The sequence below is a fragment of the Carassius auratus genome, chromosome 29 (genome assembly GCF_003368295.1).
Source record: "Carassius auratus strain Wakin chromosome 29, ASM336829v1, whole genome shotgun sequence".
Taxonomy (NCBI): domain Eukaryota; kingdom Metazoa; phylum Chordata; class Actinopteri; order Cypriniformes; family Cyprinidae; genus Carassius; species Carassius auratus.
In genome coordinates, this window is record NC_039271.1 from 20751219 (window position 1) to 20767017 (window position 15799).

General features: G+C 37.3%; 1 protein-coding gene across 2 annotated transcripts in view; it reads right to left on the reverse strand.

The window, feature by feature from the left end:
* LOC113048353 (high mobility group protein HMGI-C-like) overlaps window positions 1-15799 on the reverse strand; it is a 33132-nt gene that overhangs the window by 3613 nt on the left and 13720 nt on the right. Inside the window, exon 4 of one of the 2 annotated variants that reach the window (XM_026210128.1) lies at window positions 3379-3411. The exons of the other annotated variant lie outside the window; for it this stretch is intronic. Coding sequence (XP_026065913.1) covers window positions 3379-3411 — 33 coding nt within the window. The remainder of the gene's footprint in view (window positions 1-3378; window positions 3412-15799) is intronic. 2 annotated transcript variants of the gene reach the window in all.

Below are 15799 nucleotides of genomic sequence, written 5' to 3' on the forward strand. Positions count from 1 at the left end.
TGTAAACACGTTAGAAAGCAGTGAGATGGACTGAAAGAGCAAAGCTATTAGCATTTATATATATATCATATATATATATATTTTTCATGAGAACATCCAGCAGCTGCTGCTGAGATGAGCACCATTGAAAAGGGAGGAAGGCGGTGAATGGGGGCTGGGGAGATGCTTGGCTTTGGGTACTCTTCAGAATGAAATGGATTTCATTTTCCACATGGCTTCATTTTATTTGGGGAGGCTAACTGACACAATTTATAACCCTCTTCGCTGTGTTGCTCCCATTCAGAGGAAAGGCCATGGCAAAAGCCTGTCTGCATTATATGAGCCAAACTCCATTCATTAGTGCAGCAGACACTTCAGCTGTGAAGAACCAGCTAAGCGCTATCATGTGTGACATGGGCGAGTGAAAGAACTGAGATGGAGAGAGGGGACATAAAAAAACAAAACAAAAACAACTTTATTCATATTCGGACACCACTGCCCACCAATCCCACCTAACAGACCAGAAAATTCCAGCTTACTTAAAAAACCTTATGTGCTTTAATGGCATTTCAGATTTCTTCTGGCAGTTTGTTTTAACTCAGCGCTGCAACTGCTACTTTTTTCAGAATTCAGATTGTTTTTTTTTGCATAGATTTCTTCTAAACATTCTATTTTTTTGGAATCAAATTGTTTAAAAGACTCACACGCATCATCGCTTGCTCTTTCATTCGGAGAGAAATTAAAGCAATAGCTGCTGAAAACCACTAAAACTTCAATGGAATTCTCCTCATGAAAATTTAAAAAGAATTAATTGGCCAAAATCACCATGTGTTTGGTTTAACCATCACCAATGAGGAAAGAAGATGGTTCAGCAATAGTAAATAAAAGCCTGTGTTGTGGGTTTATGGCAGATCATTTGTTCCCTTTGAAGTTGAGGGAAATTAGCATCATAACTAATTATAATATAATTCTATTAAGAAAAACTAATTGAACAGTGTGCTAATATAACCATATTAACAAAAACACTACTGTAAGTGGTAAAAAATAAAGGGCACAGTGTTAATATTAATAGAAAGGAAATGTCTGTATTTTTTTTATTTGTACAGGTGTTTTACCTGTATTTGGAATTTCACACTTCATTTCGTTGTATTTCAGGGTTAACAGAAATATCTGCAAAATTACTGAATAATAACCTGACAGAAAATTGCCAGTATATTTTACCCCCAGTGAAGGGTTTTGCAAAACTGCATACTAACATGAAGTAGTTTGCCTGAACAACTGGGTAATCAACTCTATAAAGACTATGGTATCATATTTGATATGCAGATTTCTAAGGCCTTTCAAACATCAACACTATCATAACTTTGCTGAAAAACCTGTTGTACACAGTCTTCTATACCTTCTGTCACCTGCAAGTAAAAGGCCTTTTAGGAAAATTCCTACATTCTCTATGTTCAGGTCATGGATTTGCTGTAAATCTATTTAATCCTATAGAGCTTTGATCATAAAAATTTGCATTTCTTACTAAGACATTTTATTGGGAGAGATAGCATGCCAACTGATATTAACATGCATCTTATGTAAGTAGTCTCCCATACTGTTATAAAAATTTCATTAATTTACAAGCTATCAGAATGAATTTTGTTTGCCCTAAAAAACCAGCAACTTCACCAAATTCTAGCTTGGGTCTCTAAATAAAATTTAGGCATTTTTCCTCCTAGAGTATGAGCTCCTTGTTCTCCTATAAAATCTATAAAAGCCTGATATATCACATATGAAACTAAACAAAAAACACAAACTTTTTTCTTTAGAATTTTTTTATTGTTTCAATAAACAAATAGGCCTGGTTTAAAAGACAGGGCCGAGATTAGGCCATAATTCAATTAGTACATTTAAGTAGTTTTAATAAGCATGCCTCAGAGAAAAAAAAAACATTACTGGTGTGCATCTTGAAACAAAACAATAGCGCTGACATATTTCAAGATATGTCAGTGAAAGTGTCTTTGAGTTAAAGAAACTCAGACATACATTTTAGTCTGGGCCTAGGCTTAAGCCTTGTCTGTGAAAGCAGGATAACATTTAGATTTCTGGGGTTATTATTTCATACATCAGGCTTAAGAAATTAGATTAGTCTTAGGTATACCTGACCCCAATTATTTCTTAGGTGGCTTTTGGAAAAGATGAGTTCAGAGTGACTAAAAGTTTAAACTAATAACAACATCTTAAATACTTAAATATAAGGTTCTTTAAAAATAGTGACGCAATGGCTAATGACATTTGCTCTCTGAGAGAATTTCCTTACATATAATTAATCAAGATGGTGCTGATAGTTTTACCTTCTGGTTAAGAGATACAATCACAGACTACGTATATATACTGTATACCTGTGTATGTATGTGTGTGTGTGAGTGTATATGCAAGGCGTTCCAGGTGGTGCAAAGCCATCAGGGTCTGTGCATTCCCACATAGAAACAAATCAGGCTCAGTTATGCATACAAAACCGTAAACTTGTCCACACCAACTAACAAGAGGAGGTGAGCAGATTCCTAGTAAATGTGTGAAGATTGTGTGGGAGAGTGAGGAATTGTATCTCAAGCTTGTGTGTTTTTTTCTTATTAGGGTCTTTCCACTTTATCAAGACAACACGCATCAAACATCACCATTAAAGGGACCCAAAACTGAAAATTCAGTTTCACCCTTGAATTGTTCCAAACCTGTATGGGCATCTTTCTTCTGCTGAGATATTTGGAATAATGTGAAAAATATATATATAGCATTTTCAAACCAAGTCTGAATACTAAAATGTTAAAGCAAATAATTTGTTAATAGTGAATAGTTTTGAAAATGTGTATTTATTAATATTTTATGTAGATATATTAATCAATAAAAAAATTAACTGCATTAATTTAATGAAAATCTGATTAATTAAATCACTGTAAAAGCCTGTTATAGTATATAAGCAGCAGGCTGCTGTCTTTCTTCATGAGCACATTAAAAAAGCGCTGTGCACAAGACTATAAAGTTGACTTCATTGTTAATATGCTGAAGGAATTTTGGCAAGAGAGGAAAAAGGGGCAACACTTCAAAACTAATCCTGTCTGCCAGATTGCATATTCATCTGTGAGGGGATGAAACCAAAGTAGACTGGGATTCCACACATAGCGCTTTAGGATTTACATTAGCCTTAACCAAGCAGGTCTCTCATCAAACCAAAATTATGCCCCCCTTTCACTCACTTTTTATGAGGACTTCGTAAACCCAAAGAGCAAATCCTCTTCCTCATACAGTTTTCGCAAGCTGCCACCCCCTTCTAACCAACTGGACTTTAAGTATCATATATGTGTGCATGTCCACGTGCTGTATTAATTATATATGGTGCAAAGATTTCATTTGACATACCAGAGCGGTCTTTTCCTGGACCACTTGCTGTGGCTGAAAGACAAAAAGAGAAACAATTATCATTTTCTGAATGCAATAGATAAACTCATTAAATAATCTAATTAAATGTATAATAGATATATATATAAACATTTTTAAACCATAAAATTCAACTGTAGTTTCAAATCTAATTTAAGTTCAGACACTCGGATCCAGGCGAAATCCCTAAACTCTGATCCCTAAAAAAATTTAGCGCCTCTACATTGGCAATAGTGCAGTATACATTGCCCAGATTGTGCCCTACTCGCATTACATCATAAACCCTAAGCGCCGCCACCCTGCAGGAAGTGCTTCTAAGACCGGAGCTTGAAAGCTACGGAGTCCTCCACTGCTCTGAGTGAGAACCAGGCAAAAAATAAAACCCTGAGAGTGTCCAATGTTTGGAACCAAAGCCAGCCACTGGTGATAAAGTACACACACCATTTGGGATGGTTGGGAGCAGCTGGTGTGTTTTGTGCCAGCTCTCCCTGGAATGTTATCTGGGTGCTGTTACACAGTAAGTGTCAACACCGGATGGAAGCAGGCGAAGAATGCAGCTGGCGATAAAGAGAAATTGGGAAAATGATACACACACATTCCAAATGGTATGGACAGAACAAAATATACAAGGGAGACGACAATAGACACGAAGAGGAGGATAATTCCAACACCTTCCCGACTGCACCCATTTACAAACACATTAAATTTAAGAAGCCATGTACACTTTACAACTAACAGATAACTCTCAATTTCAAAACTTTACTGTACGTTACATAACTAATGATCCAATTCATGCACAAAAGTACTAAAACACATTCAAACAGCATCTAAAAACCAGAGACCCATAGAAAAACTCTTTTCCTGTTGGCTCTGAACTTGTCACCCTTGCAGATCAGAAACCCTGGTCCCTCTTGCCCTTCTGCCCCTCAGTACGTATAGAAAAACCACAGCCTTTTCTTTCACAAAACAATGCTTGCTCTTTGAAGTCATTAGTAGCTGACACACCAAATCACTTCTGCAAACTGAAGGACCCCTGGGATCCTTTGACCCCCTTGAGCTGTATGTGGCATGTACTAAAAGAGCAAGATGTACAATATGTAAAAGATAAGGTGAATATATTTAGCCATCAGGTTCTAGATATCCAAATTATAGATAACTTGTGGTCTGCTGAAATAAACAGAAATGCACGAAAGAGGCAATGAAGTAATAGCAAAAACTCTCATGAATCAACTAGTTCATCGACAATTTTTTCTCTTCCATCTCACAGCTCTGTTAACTTCATTGTTAATGAGATCTGGTTTTAATGTAGGAAGTCATGTTCAGTGAACAAAGGGAAATTAGTGTGAGAAGCTAATTATCTTGAAAGAACATTGTCTTTTGTTGTGTATTGAGTGAAATGTTGTGAAACGTGGTGTGAAATGTGACTAGTGACCAATGGATATCTTTTTTAAACCATGAATTGTTCAGTGGGTTCAAGGATATCTGGGCTATAAAAAACTAACAAAAAAAACCCTATATATATATATATATATATATATATAATTTTTAATTATTTTTTGAATACACATTTTAATTAAAATACTAATTTTATACATTTATATTTATGTATTATAATATATAATTATATAACATAAATACATTTTATATATTCTTGATAATATATTTAATATTTATTTTTATATCACCTAGCTAAATCCTTAACCTATATTATTCATAGTTAAAAATCTGTCAAAGACTTGTCTGTGTAAATCCACACAAATAAAATTAAATTAAACATATGTTTTTATATATATGTTTCTCAGACCCTGTGAGCAAATTCGAAAGCTGTTAAAATGTAGCACTGCAACATTACTGGACATTTTAACAGCTTTGCTTTTCAGTAGGGGAACTTCCAGTGTAAAGGCTTGTGTTTGTAAGTGAACAGAAAGTGCACTCTGAGAGGTTGTAAAGGCCATTACATTTGTATGCCAACAGGAGAAAAGAGCAACTGCTCAAATATTATTTCAAGTCGTGAGTCACATTCAGCATGTAGCACAAAAATGTAAGGCCATGCTGCAGTTGGCGTGATTGACAATGACTAGAATCGTCCTATAGCAATTAAAGACAAAGACATAACTACATACCAAATATAATTGATTAAGAATCAACTACTGCAAAAACCCATTCCAGCTGACCAAACAATTCTGGATATTGTGGGACGACATGTCCCCTCAATGTCTTTGGTGGTTATAGCTTTAATTAAGACCATTTACATAAATATACAGGTTGATTTGTGTACTCCACATTGCTACCAGTAAAAATAACGCTCCTTTACGAGAAGTTAAAAACAACAAAAAAGGGTATCTTGAAAGAATCTCAAGCCTTTTCTCACTGAAGTGACAGAAAAAAAAAAGAGTAATTCACCAGTTAGAGTGAGTTTCCAAGCTCTTAACACTACACTGCCAACTGGCCTCAGAGTTCATTGCTTGCCACAACCCACCACATTGGAAACAAGTACTACTGTGAATTATTTTCCAGCCTACAGTGTTACACATGCCAAGGAAAACAGAGACACCCACTGTGTTCAGGAATGATAACATTGATGAACAGTATCTCCAAAATAAAAAACAATGGCAAAGAAGTAGAAAAGAATGTGACATTCTTCTATTTTTGTTAGGAAGTGAGTTGTTCACACAAAATCTATTTTCACATTCTGTGTTACATATTTCAAAACAGTCGTACGTGTTTGAAACCACATGAAGATGAGAAATAGTTTTCATTTTTGGCTGAAATATACCTTTAGATTTGTCTTTAAATAGATAGTACTATATCTTGCTTATGACTGTTTGTAGTACATTTCCTCCCTTTTCAGTACGAAACATTTCTTTTTCTTAAGGAGTAAGTTAAAGTAATAAGATAAGCAACATCTTCAACATCCAATTAAAACCTGTCTGGACTGGTGGCCTCTTTTAAAGTTGTTCTAACCTTAACGACACAATTAGTCAATGTGTTCTCCAAAAATGAAGAGACGTGCCTGAGCTTTTTCCAGAAGTTTGTGTGGGCGTACCATTATGGGGCAGAAATCTCACGATTCCTTAACATAGTGTCTAAATCTTGAGGCCTAGTGAGAAAATGACATGCAAACTCTTTTCTTATTAAATACTCCAGCAAATCCTGGCTTTAAAATAAAGTTGGAGTATTCTGTATCAAAAGGTGATTAATATCATTGTAGAAATGTTTTCTTGCTGCCATGGACTCTCATCCTGCTTTAAATGCAAGGAGGATCTTTAAAAAATATTGAATATTGGAAAGTATGTATGGTAGACATGTTTTTGGAGATGCTTCAATCTTCAAGAATGCAAAGAGGTCTTTGGACCAGTTACACAAAGAGATTATGTAATGGTTGTAAGTCAGCCTCTGGCACAGGTACCTTGGGGCAAAAGCTGAGAACACGAACAGAACAGAACGTGCCGGGGCAGAGTTAAGCCAAGCTAGTGGAAGACTCCTGCTCTTAGGACCTGGCAAGTCTTACCAAAACCATTCTTTGTGCCAAGAGTCATTTACTAAAAGCTTTACACTGTGGGGAAGCCTTCCCTCCTCTTATAAGAATCTGCACTGGATATATTTATGTCTCTCTTTTTCTCATTCATTGCCTCTGGGGTCTTTGAATGTTTGTCCGAACAACAAAATCTATATTTGAAATCCCTTTTGATTTGATGTCTTAGCATGAGGGAAAATATCACATTGGGAGACCTTCCATTTGTATTCCAATTTTGAGTTTATAGCTTGTTTAAAGGGTTAGTTTACCCAAAAATTAGCCCATGAATTACTTATCCTCAAGTCATCCTAGGAGTACATGACTTTCATTTTTCTGAACAAATCCAAATGGAGTTATATTAAAAATTGATAATTCAAGCTGTTTAATGGCACTCAGTGGGTGTTGCAGTGCATCGGTCCAAAAGAAGTCCAAAAAAGATCCAAAAAAGTATCTCACACAGCTCTGAGGATTAACAAAGTCTTCCTGTAGCAAACTGATGCGTTTTTGTAAGAACGTTTTGTATTTAAAATGTAATAATCAATTAAACATAGCTTGCAACTCACTGTTGTACATGGAAGCAGTTCCGGGGGAATGGCGTGTAAGGTATGCTTTATTCATGCACCGCTCAGAAGTGAAAAAACAAAACAATAGTCAGTAATTAAAAGTATAAATCCAGGATTTGTAAAGAAGAATGTCGGAGGATTTCGATATAAGCCAAGACTGGTATTCCTTTGCTAAAGTAAGGACATTTTGCTTCCTTTGATTCTTGTAAACTACAACTGGTTGTTGGTGCAAGCTACATTTAACCCTTTATTTAAAAAATTCTATCTGAGCTCCCGGCGTGAGTTTTTTTATGTGACCATTATTTTAGAGTGTACCGCCTTATTGTTTCCATGGCGACGCATCATGCTTGTCATGTGACACAACACAGCTTCAATAGATCTGTATGACACATGGATCACTTTTATTTAGTTTGTCCTGTTTTATTAAAAAATATTTACAAACATGCCCACTATATTATAAAATATTTGATATTCCGATTCTGAAATATGTGCAAGTAAATATATTTGGTAGTTTAAACACTTTTATATCGTGTTAGAACGTGTTAGTTGATCTATACTGGTGATGGGCACCGCCATGTTAGTTTGCGCTGAATCCGAGCTGTGGGATTTACAACACGCAAATTCATCCTCTCCTTCCGAAGCATCTTGAATTGAAGTAGGTCTCTGGTAAACTTGAAGAAGGGCAGAGTAAACTTTATAGTTACCTACACAATCATTAAAACATGTAGTCAGATTATATTTGTAAGGATCATTATTGCAGTTTCCATAGACATCAGCGCTGTAAATTTATGGTTTTGCTAGTGCTTTATCTGTATTTAAATATCTGAAATCTAAAATAAGCACTATATGGTTGAAAACACTGAATATCTGTGATAATGACAAGCGCTCAGCGCGTCCAATCTGGCTCTGCACAAGCCAAAGTGCAAAATCGAATTTAGCAGTTGATGACGTGACGCACTGAAAGTTCTAATCACACCGGTGTGATTGTACACTTCAGGGACCACCCAAGACTGATCACACCATTGTGATCGTATGCGTTAAAGAGTTATAGGAACACTCGACTATTTTCCCGGACCCAGAGATCGGCTGAATGGATTCGAAAACGGTAAAACTCAACTGTTTAACTCTAGAGGAGTTGGAAAATGAGCCTATTTTCAAAAATAGTGGTGTTTATTATGTTAAAATATGGCTATTTTTCCTACAAAAACACATCGATTCACTACAGGAGGCCTTTGTTAACCCCCCAGAGTCATGTGAGACATTTTTTATTAAGGATGTGTGCTTTTTATTTCTCTTATTTTGGACTGATGCACTAAAACATGCGCTGAGTGGCATTAAACAGCTTGAAAGATCAAAGACAATTTGTAATATAACTCCAGCTGTATTCATCTGAAATCATATACACCTAGGATGACTTGAGGGTGAGTAATTTATGGGCTAATTTTCAGTTTTGGGTGAACTAACCCTTTAATAAAGCAATTTGTGGAATAAAAGAATAATAGAACATGAATTATACTAAATTAATGCATTTTAATTTGTTTAGACTGTAAATGTCTTTTCCAGCAAAATAAAATATATATATATTTTTTTTTCTAAATCTAAAATTTTATGTTAGATCGGATCTGTCAAAATTGCAGATTTTGGCCAAAAAACGTACTGGGTGTTGCAATGTATTTTTGGAGGCTAAATGGTAGTGAATCCCTAGTGTAGTGGTCTCAGCTTTAGCAAACACATTTTACTGTTTAAATGCACAGAATTTGGCAGATTTTCCCTCAAAATAAGCGCAAAAAGTCTGCAGATTCTGTCTGAGCCAATTAATGCCCAAATCCATACTGTTACAGGGACACTTTAACATGGTACAGCCCAGGAGACTCTTTACTGCCCATAAGCCGTATACATTTTACCTGCCTGGTAAAATACAGAGGGAAAGTTTAGAAATATGGAACGCAGCTCACATTCACTTTATACATAAACGGCTAACATATGTTAGAATTCCACAAAGAAAAAAACTCTGCTTGATTTGATGAGGCAAACTTATCCAAGGACTCCCTCACTAGAGGCGGACCCCACAGACGAGCCACCCAGTAACTGCACCCCCTCCGCTCCCATGAATAAAGGCCACATGTTCTGTTAAACTAGCTAGACATCTCTGGGGTACAGGGCCACAGCACTGGCTTTGTGCTTCCCTCCACCGGTTCGGCCGAATCTGAAAGGATTCTAGGTCCAAGAGCCCCCCTGCCCACCCCACCGCTCACAGGTCCCTTCTCGGACTCCAAATTAAGCACCCTCCCCAACCAAACAGTGCTATGAATGCCACCTATCAGAGCTGGGCTAAACCCTGCATTTAGGGGGAATTTGCCGAAGGGCCCTTTGTAGAAAAGAAAAATGTCTGCCAGAGCAAGGAATGTGGAAAATTCCTGGCAAGACAAGCAGCCTTTTGTTAGGAGTTTTTTTTTTTTTGGAGGGGGGTGTTCTGGAGGGGAAAAAGCACAGACAAATTGGATCTGGTCTGTTTAGGAGCCTCTGCTGTTTGAAATGAAATCAGTTCCCAGAGTTTCTCAAAGGAGAGAGGAAGAGAAGGGAGAGGAGAGGGGTGGTGGGGGTAGGCACAGTAATTCAGGTTTTTTACTTCAGTTCCACAAAACCTTGAAGTTTTGAGTTTTTTTCCCTTTTCTTTGGGCTCTGTGGGGTCTTTATTGGGAACTGGGTCAATACATCAGTCGTTCGAATGGGATTCTTTATATACACTCAAATATAGATTTGTATCTCTCAATCTGTTTGCCAAAGTCTGTTTTGATTTTACTAAACATTCCAACTCAATAAAAAAGAAATAATGTTTTTTAATCAAAAGGTTTGTGTCAATAAACTTGTTATTTACATGTATTAAACACAAGGCATACAAGTTTGTAGTAGAGCTGCCAAATTAATAAATGAAAACAAAACAATAATAAATAAAATGTTTAAAAATATGAATAAAAATGTTTAATCAATGTAAAATGATGCCAAAAAAGCATGTGTGTGTAGATATGTGTGTATACACACACATATATACACACATGCTTTTTTGGCGAAAGAATGCATGTATGCGGCCCTCTGTGTGAACCACTTCCTCGCCTGGCCATACCATGATAAAGGACTCGTGTCGCAGAGGTGTCACCATCAATAATATATGCCACATACCTTTCCCTGTTCATACAAACACAAAGAGTTCCTGTCCTCCTCCCCCTCTTCCTCACTTTCATTTATTTATTCACACGCCAGCACCATGTCAGCACTGATGCTGCCATTATGGACAAATTCATTTAACTGCTGATAGCAAATTATTGCTTTGTGCTGTTCTCATCATAGCTGTTCTCAAAAATATATTATGAAATTAGAAACTAAAATTATGAAAGCCCATTGCCAGGAGAAATTTTTTTTGGTAAAAAGTCATGTTTATGACAAAAAGTCTAAATATATACTAATTCAAATTTATGAGATGAAAGGTCAACGCCATGACATATAAGTCACAATTACGACAAATATAAAATTATGATATAAAACATAATTATGACAAAACATCAAAATTATAGCATTAAAATATTACCGTAATTCCTCAAATAAAAACCAGTAGTCAAAAAAACGCCGGGCCTCTTATAGTGGTCGGAGGCGTGGTTAACACAGACAAATAAAGGCCGGTCTTAAATAAAGGCCGGGGTAAAATTTGTGCAGCAGAGCCAGTTAACGAACGTACACGCCTACTGCCGGAGCGTTTCTCGTTCTCGATTCAAGAACCAGTTGCATCAGTTTTCGGATAACCAGTACACTGAACCGAGAAGCGTTTCTGTCAGACGCGTCTGATTCGAGAACAGAGGAGCTGATGATACTGTGCATGTGTAATTCAGTGTGAAGCAAACCGACACACAGAGCGTCTGAACTGAACTGATTCTGTGCTAATGTTATGATCTCTGTCCACTGGAACGCTATCGCTTTTAATTTAAAATGGGTTATTTAAAACAATTACTTATCAAACAGATGGAATTAGAAATAAAGGCCTGCCTCTAATAAAAGCCTGCTTCAGATAAAAGCCTGTTACCTTCTGTTGTTCAGGTAAATAAAGGCCCCGGCTTTTATTTGAGGAATTATGGTAATTTATGAGACCAAAAGTTGACCTTATAGATATAAAATTCTATAAAAAAAAAATTTTTTTTGACAGTTAATCTCAGAATTATTACTATGTCATAATTATGAGCAGTAATGCATTACAATTAATGTGAGTTACGTAATCAGATTACTTTAGGTTAACTAGTAAAGAAATGCATTACTTTTTAATTTACAAGAAAATATCTTTACTTATTCAAATAACATGCATTTACTAATCTGTCTTGCACACAAATATATTCAGTATTCCTCAAATTAAATATGTAATATAACACAAATAGCCTTTATGTATTTAATCCCATTATAAAAGCCAGTACATTTGATACTGACCTTCAATATTTATATAAAAAAATATTTTTTGGCTTAAGAGCGTTTTTTTACTTTCTTCTCATGCATCCTATTCTTCATGCAATCCAGAATAGCAGCACAACTGAAAGGTTTGTTTGAGCTGTGTCTTCCACTGTACAGACGTGTATTTCCTTTCATATCACTGTTAAAATTACTTTTTTATATATAAAAAAAACAACCAAGCCCAGACCAGATAAGAAATATTAACGCAAAAGTAATGCATTTAGTTACTTTTTTAGGGAATAATGCAATATTGTAATTCATTTATATTTCACAAATGATACTTTTTTATCTTGCAATCTTATTTACAATTGTATGTTACAATTACCTTCTAATTTATACAAGCTAAAATAATGCAATATCAACTTTGATATTTTTAATGCAATATCAACTTTGATATAAAACAGCAGAAAGCACTACAGTATTAAATCTCTCTAATATGGGGAAACCGTATTAAGTTGTTGTAATTATCTTTTTTCCCACTGCTTTCACATGTGCCCTTTCTCTATCTCCCCCATTTCAATCTCTCACCTCTCACATTCTCATCTCCGGAGCACCTATCGAGGCAGCTGTTATGGTTGCTGGCTCAGAGAAAAATGATTAAAGCGCTTCCAGAAGCTAGAAACAGGAAAGGGAGGGAGGGCAGCGAGAGATGAGGGGGAGAGGTCAAAGGGGTCACCAGTGGAAATCCGTTGAGGTGGTCCCAGCAAACTCCTGCTGTGTGAGTAGAGCCCTAGACTGAACACACCCCCATATTGGCAGGAATTCAGCTTCTCGGGCCCCAAATACAGAGGGAGAGAGAGACAGAAAAAAAGAGATGAGAGGAGGGGAGAGCGCTCAGGGAATGCAGGGAATGAGGTAGAGATGTCCACTCTCTCTCTCATGCTGTATCTAGCTCACAAAGTTGTCCAAGTGAGGGACAGGAACGGTTTCAAGCCACAGTGTAAACAAAGCTTTTGCAAGTGCATACTTCAAGACCCCAACTCCTGCCCAGGGTTCCAATAATTGCTGATAAAATGTTTGCAGTTCATTACAAAAATCTAGTCACCATCCAACTATGTCTAATTGGCAGAGTTCTGCCAATGAAATCGAAACTATGAAAAGTAACTTTTCCGAACATGCTGTACAAACAAGAAGTTTGTTTTAAGACCTCTCAAGACCTTCTTATTATTTATGCTGGCAAACTCGAAAATTGTCAGCTCAAGCCAACATGACTTGACATTTACAACCCTCTGAACTTCTGTAATGTCACGGATTTCCAAGTGAAACAAAAAAACATCCAACTCAAGTTAAAAATGTAAGGTTATAAATTTATGACAAAACTTGATTTCATCTATCATACATAGAAGTCAAAATTATGAGATAAAAATGTATTATTATGGCAATTCAGTCACATAAAAAAAAAAAAAAACGTTTATAAGAGGAAAAGTTGACAAACGGTTTTTGTTATTGCAACTTTGTTTCTCATAAAAAGTCGTGCTGACTTTTTATCAGTACGAATTTTTGTTTGTTAAAAAAATATTTGGCAAAACCTGATTGAAAATTGTGGGCGTTACACATCTCCCGCTTTTTTAATGAATGAAGAATCAGAGTCTTTTTCACATCTATTAGTATTATTTTAACTATCATAGAAATTATTAAATGAACTGTCATTAAATACATTAAGGGCCCTATCTTGCACCCAGCGCAATTGACTTTGTACACAGACGCATGTGTCATTCCTATTTTGCACCCGCGCAAAGCGCGCTTTTCCCTCCACAGAAGCACGTCGCTAAACTAGTGAATGAACTTGCGCTCCCTGGGCGGTTCAGCGCAAAAAAGGAGGCGTGTTCCGGCGCAAACAATCCCTGGTGCTATTTTGCTGTTTCATTAAACAATTGCGCCACTGACCAGAAAAAAACTAGTCTAAAGTCAGTGGCGCGTTGCGCGTTGATCATTATGCTATTTTAAGGGCGCATGCTTGACCATAATTTATAGCGTGCACAACGCGCATACACTTTGCTCATGTAATCTACACAGATGCAACAGTTATTTTTGCAAATCATAAATTGTTACACTAAAAAAATATTAACACGAGATGACGGAAATCATTGTGGTGTGCCACGAAGATGTGGAAAAATGGGCATAAATCTAGCTTACAAATTATTCAGGCTAATTGTAGTAATTAAGGATCAGACCTGTTTGCCCAATAGTGGCAAGACATATATGTATATAAGGACATCTGACAAATTGGTTTGTCCGTCAAGAACCAGGAAAAAAAAAATCGATGAAACAATTGTGGCGATTTCCTCCCACGCCTGTTTAACCGACGCTATTTTGGGTGGGTTTCTTCCATCCCCATACAACACAACTTCTCTGTCTTTCACTGCTCTTACAAGAACATCAGTCTCCTCGGCTGTGAACCGCTCCTGGCGTGCGCCTGGTAAATACGCCATGATAATAGCAATCCATAATGGAACTTGCGCACCTGCTTTTAAAGGGAATGTTGGATGACGCTCTGATTGGTTTATTTCACGTTACGCCCAAACCACACCTATGAATAATGAAGCTACTTCAGACCAACCCACTTTAGATTTGCGCCGGGCGCAAGAGCCATTTATCCCGCCAGGAAAATAGCAACAGCGCCGAGACCCGCCCACAAACTTACTTGCGCTTCGCGCTTTGACACTTGCGTTTCAGATCGTTAAAATAGGGCCCTAAGTCTTAAAAGATTTAACATAATATTACATTGACATTAGTCTAGATGAATCCTACGGAATAAAAATTTCTTAAATTTGCATAAAATAATTTGAATAATATGCCTTGATGAATCATGCTCAATAAAACCAAGAACCTGTACTGTATTAATAAAGTAAATAGGGTCAGTTTTAATTTAAAGGTAGTAGCCCATGTAGACGGCCATGTAGACACCGTATTTCTAAAAGCAAAGTCTCTCTGTGGCGTTCTTGAAACATTTGGATTTGTTTACCAGTTTAAATAAAGCTGACAGCATCTTACACTTTCAGTCTCATTTAGTGTGGAATAGGGAATAAAAACAGGCTGAAAGACCAAGCGTAGGCCAAGCCACTGACTCAGAGAAGGACAGGACCTCAGCTGACTGCCAAGATCACTATTTGTCCCGGGAGGCTTGCAAAGGCTATAAAAAGGTTTTGATGTTTGACACCAAATTCCCATCACAATACCCTCCTCCTGCCTCACGCATGGACACATTAAGAAAGGGAAGAAAGGGGAAAAAAGAGAGAGAGAAAAAAATACACTTTTCGCACTTTGGCAATGGCTGAGGGTTTTCCAAGCCTCCCCACCAAATTGAGACTGTTGGATGACTCCCAATCGCAGCCCTTGTTCCCCTTGAAATGCTGCGTGCCTCCCCTCTTCCTTGCCAGACTCTCCCTCGGCTCTGATTCCACTCCTCACAGCCTGACAACACTGTCTGTCCTCCAGCCAAAAGCATGAGATCCTTGTGTGAGAGAGGACTTCCTCCCCACCGTCTCCTGTCCTCCGCTCATTTGTGCCTCTTCACTTATTCATTCACTTTCCTCGTCTCTTCCTAGAGGTGGGAGTAAGAGGCTGAGCGTTAAAGTTTATGGCATTCCAGTTGACCCCCCTCCCCTCCCCCCCCTCCAATTTGGCAGTAGCTAGAAGCTGGAAAGTGACCTGCTCAGATGTTTGTGAGGCCGTTGTGGTCCAACAAACATTGGTGGAGAGAACCACCTGGGATGGGAAGAGCGAATACAAATCACGACCCTGTCATCAACCTCATATCAAAGGAATTCTTGGCGTAAGATGAGGTGGACATCATAGTGTCAACATCTTGGCCAGATCTTTTGAGTGCATG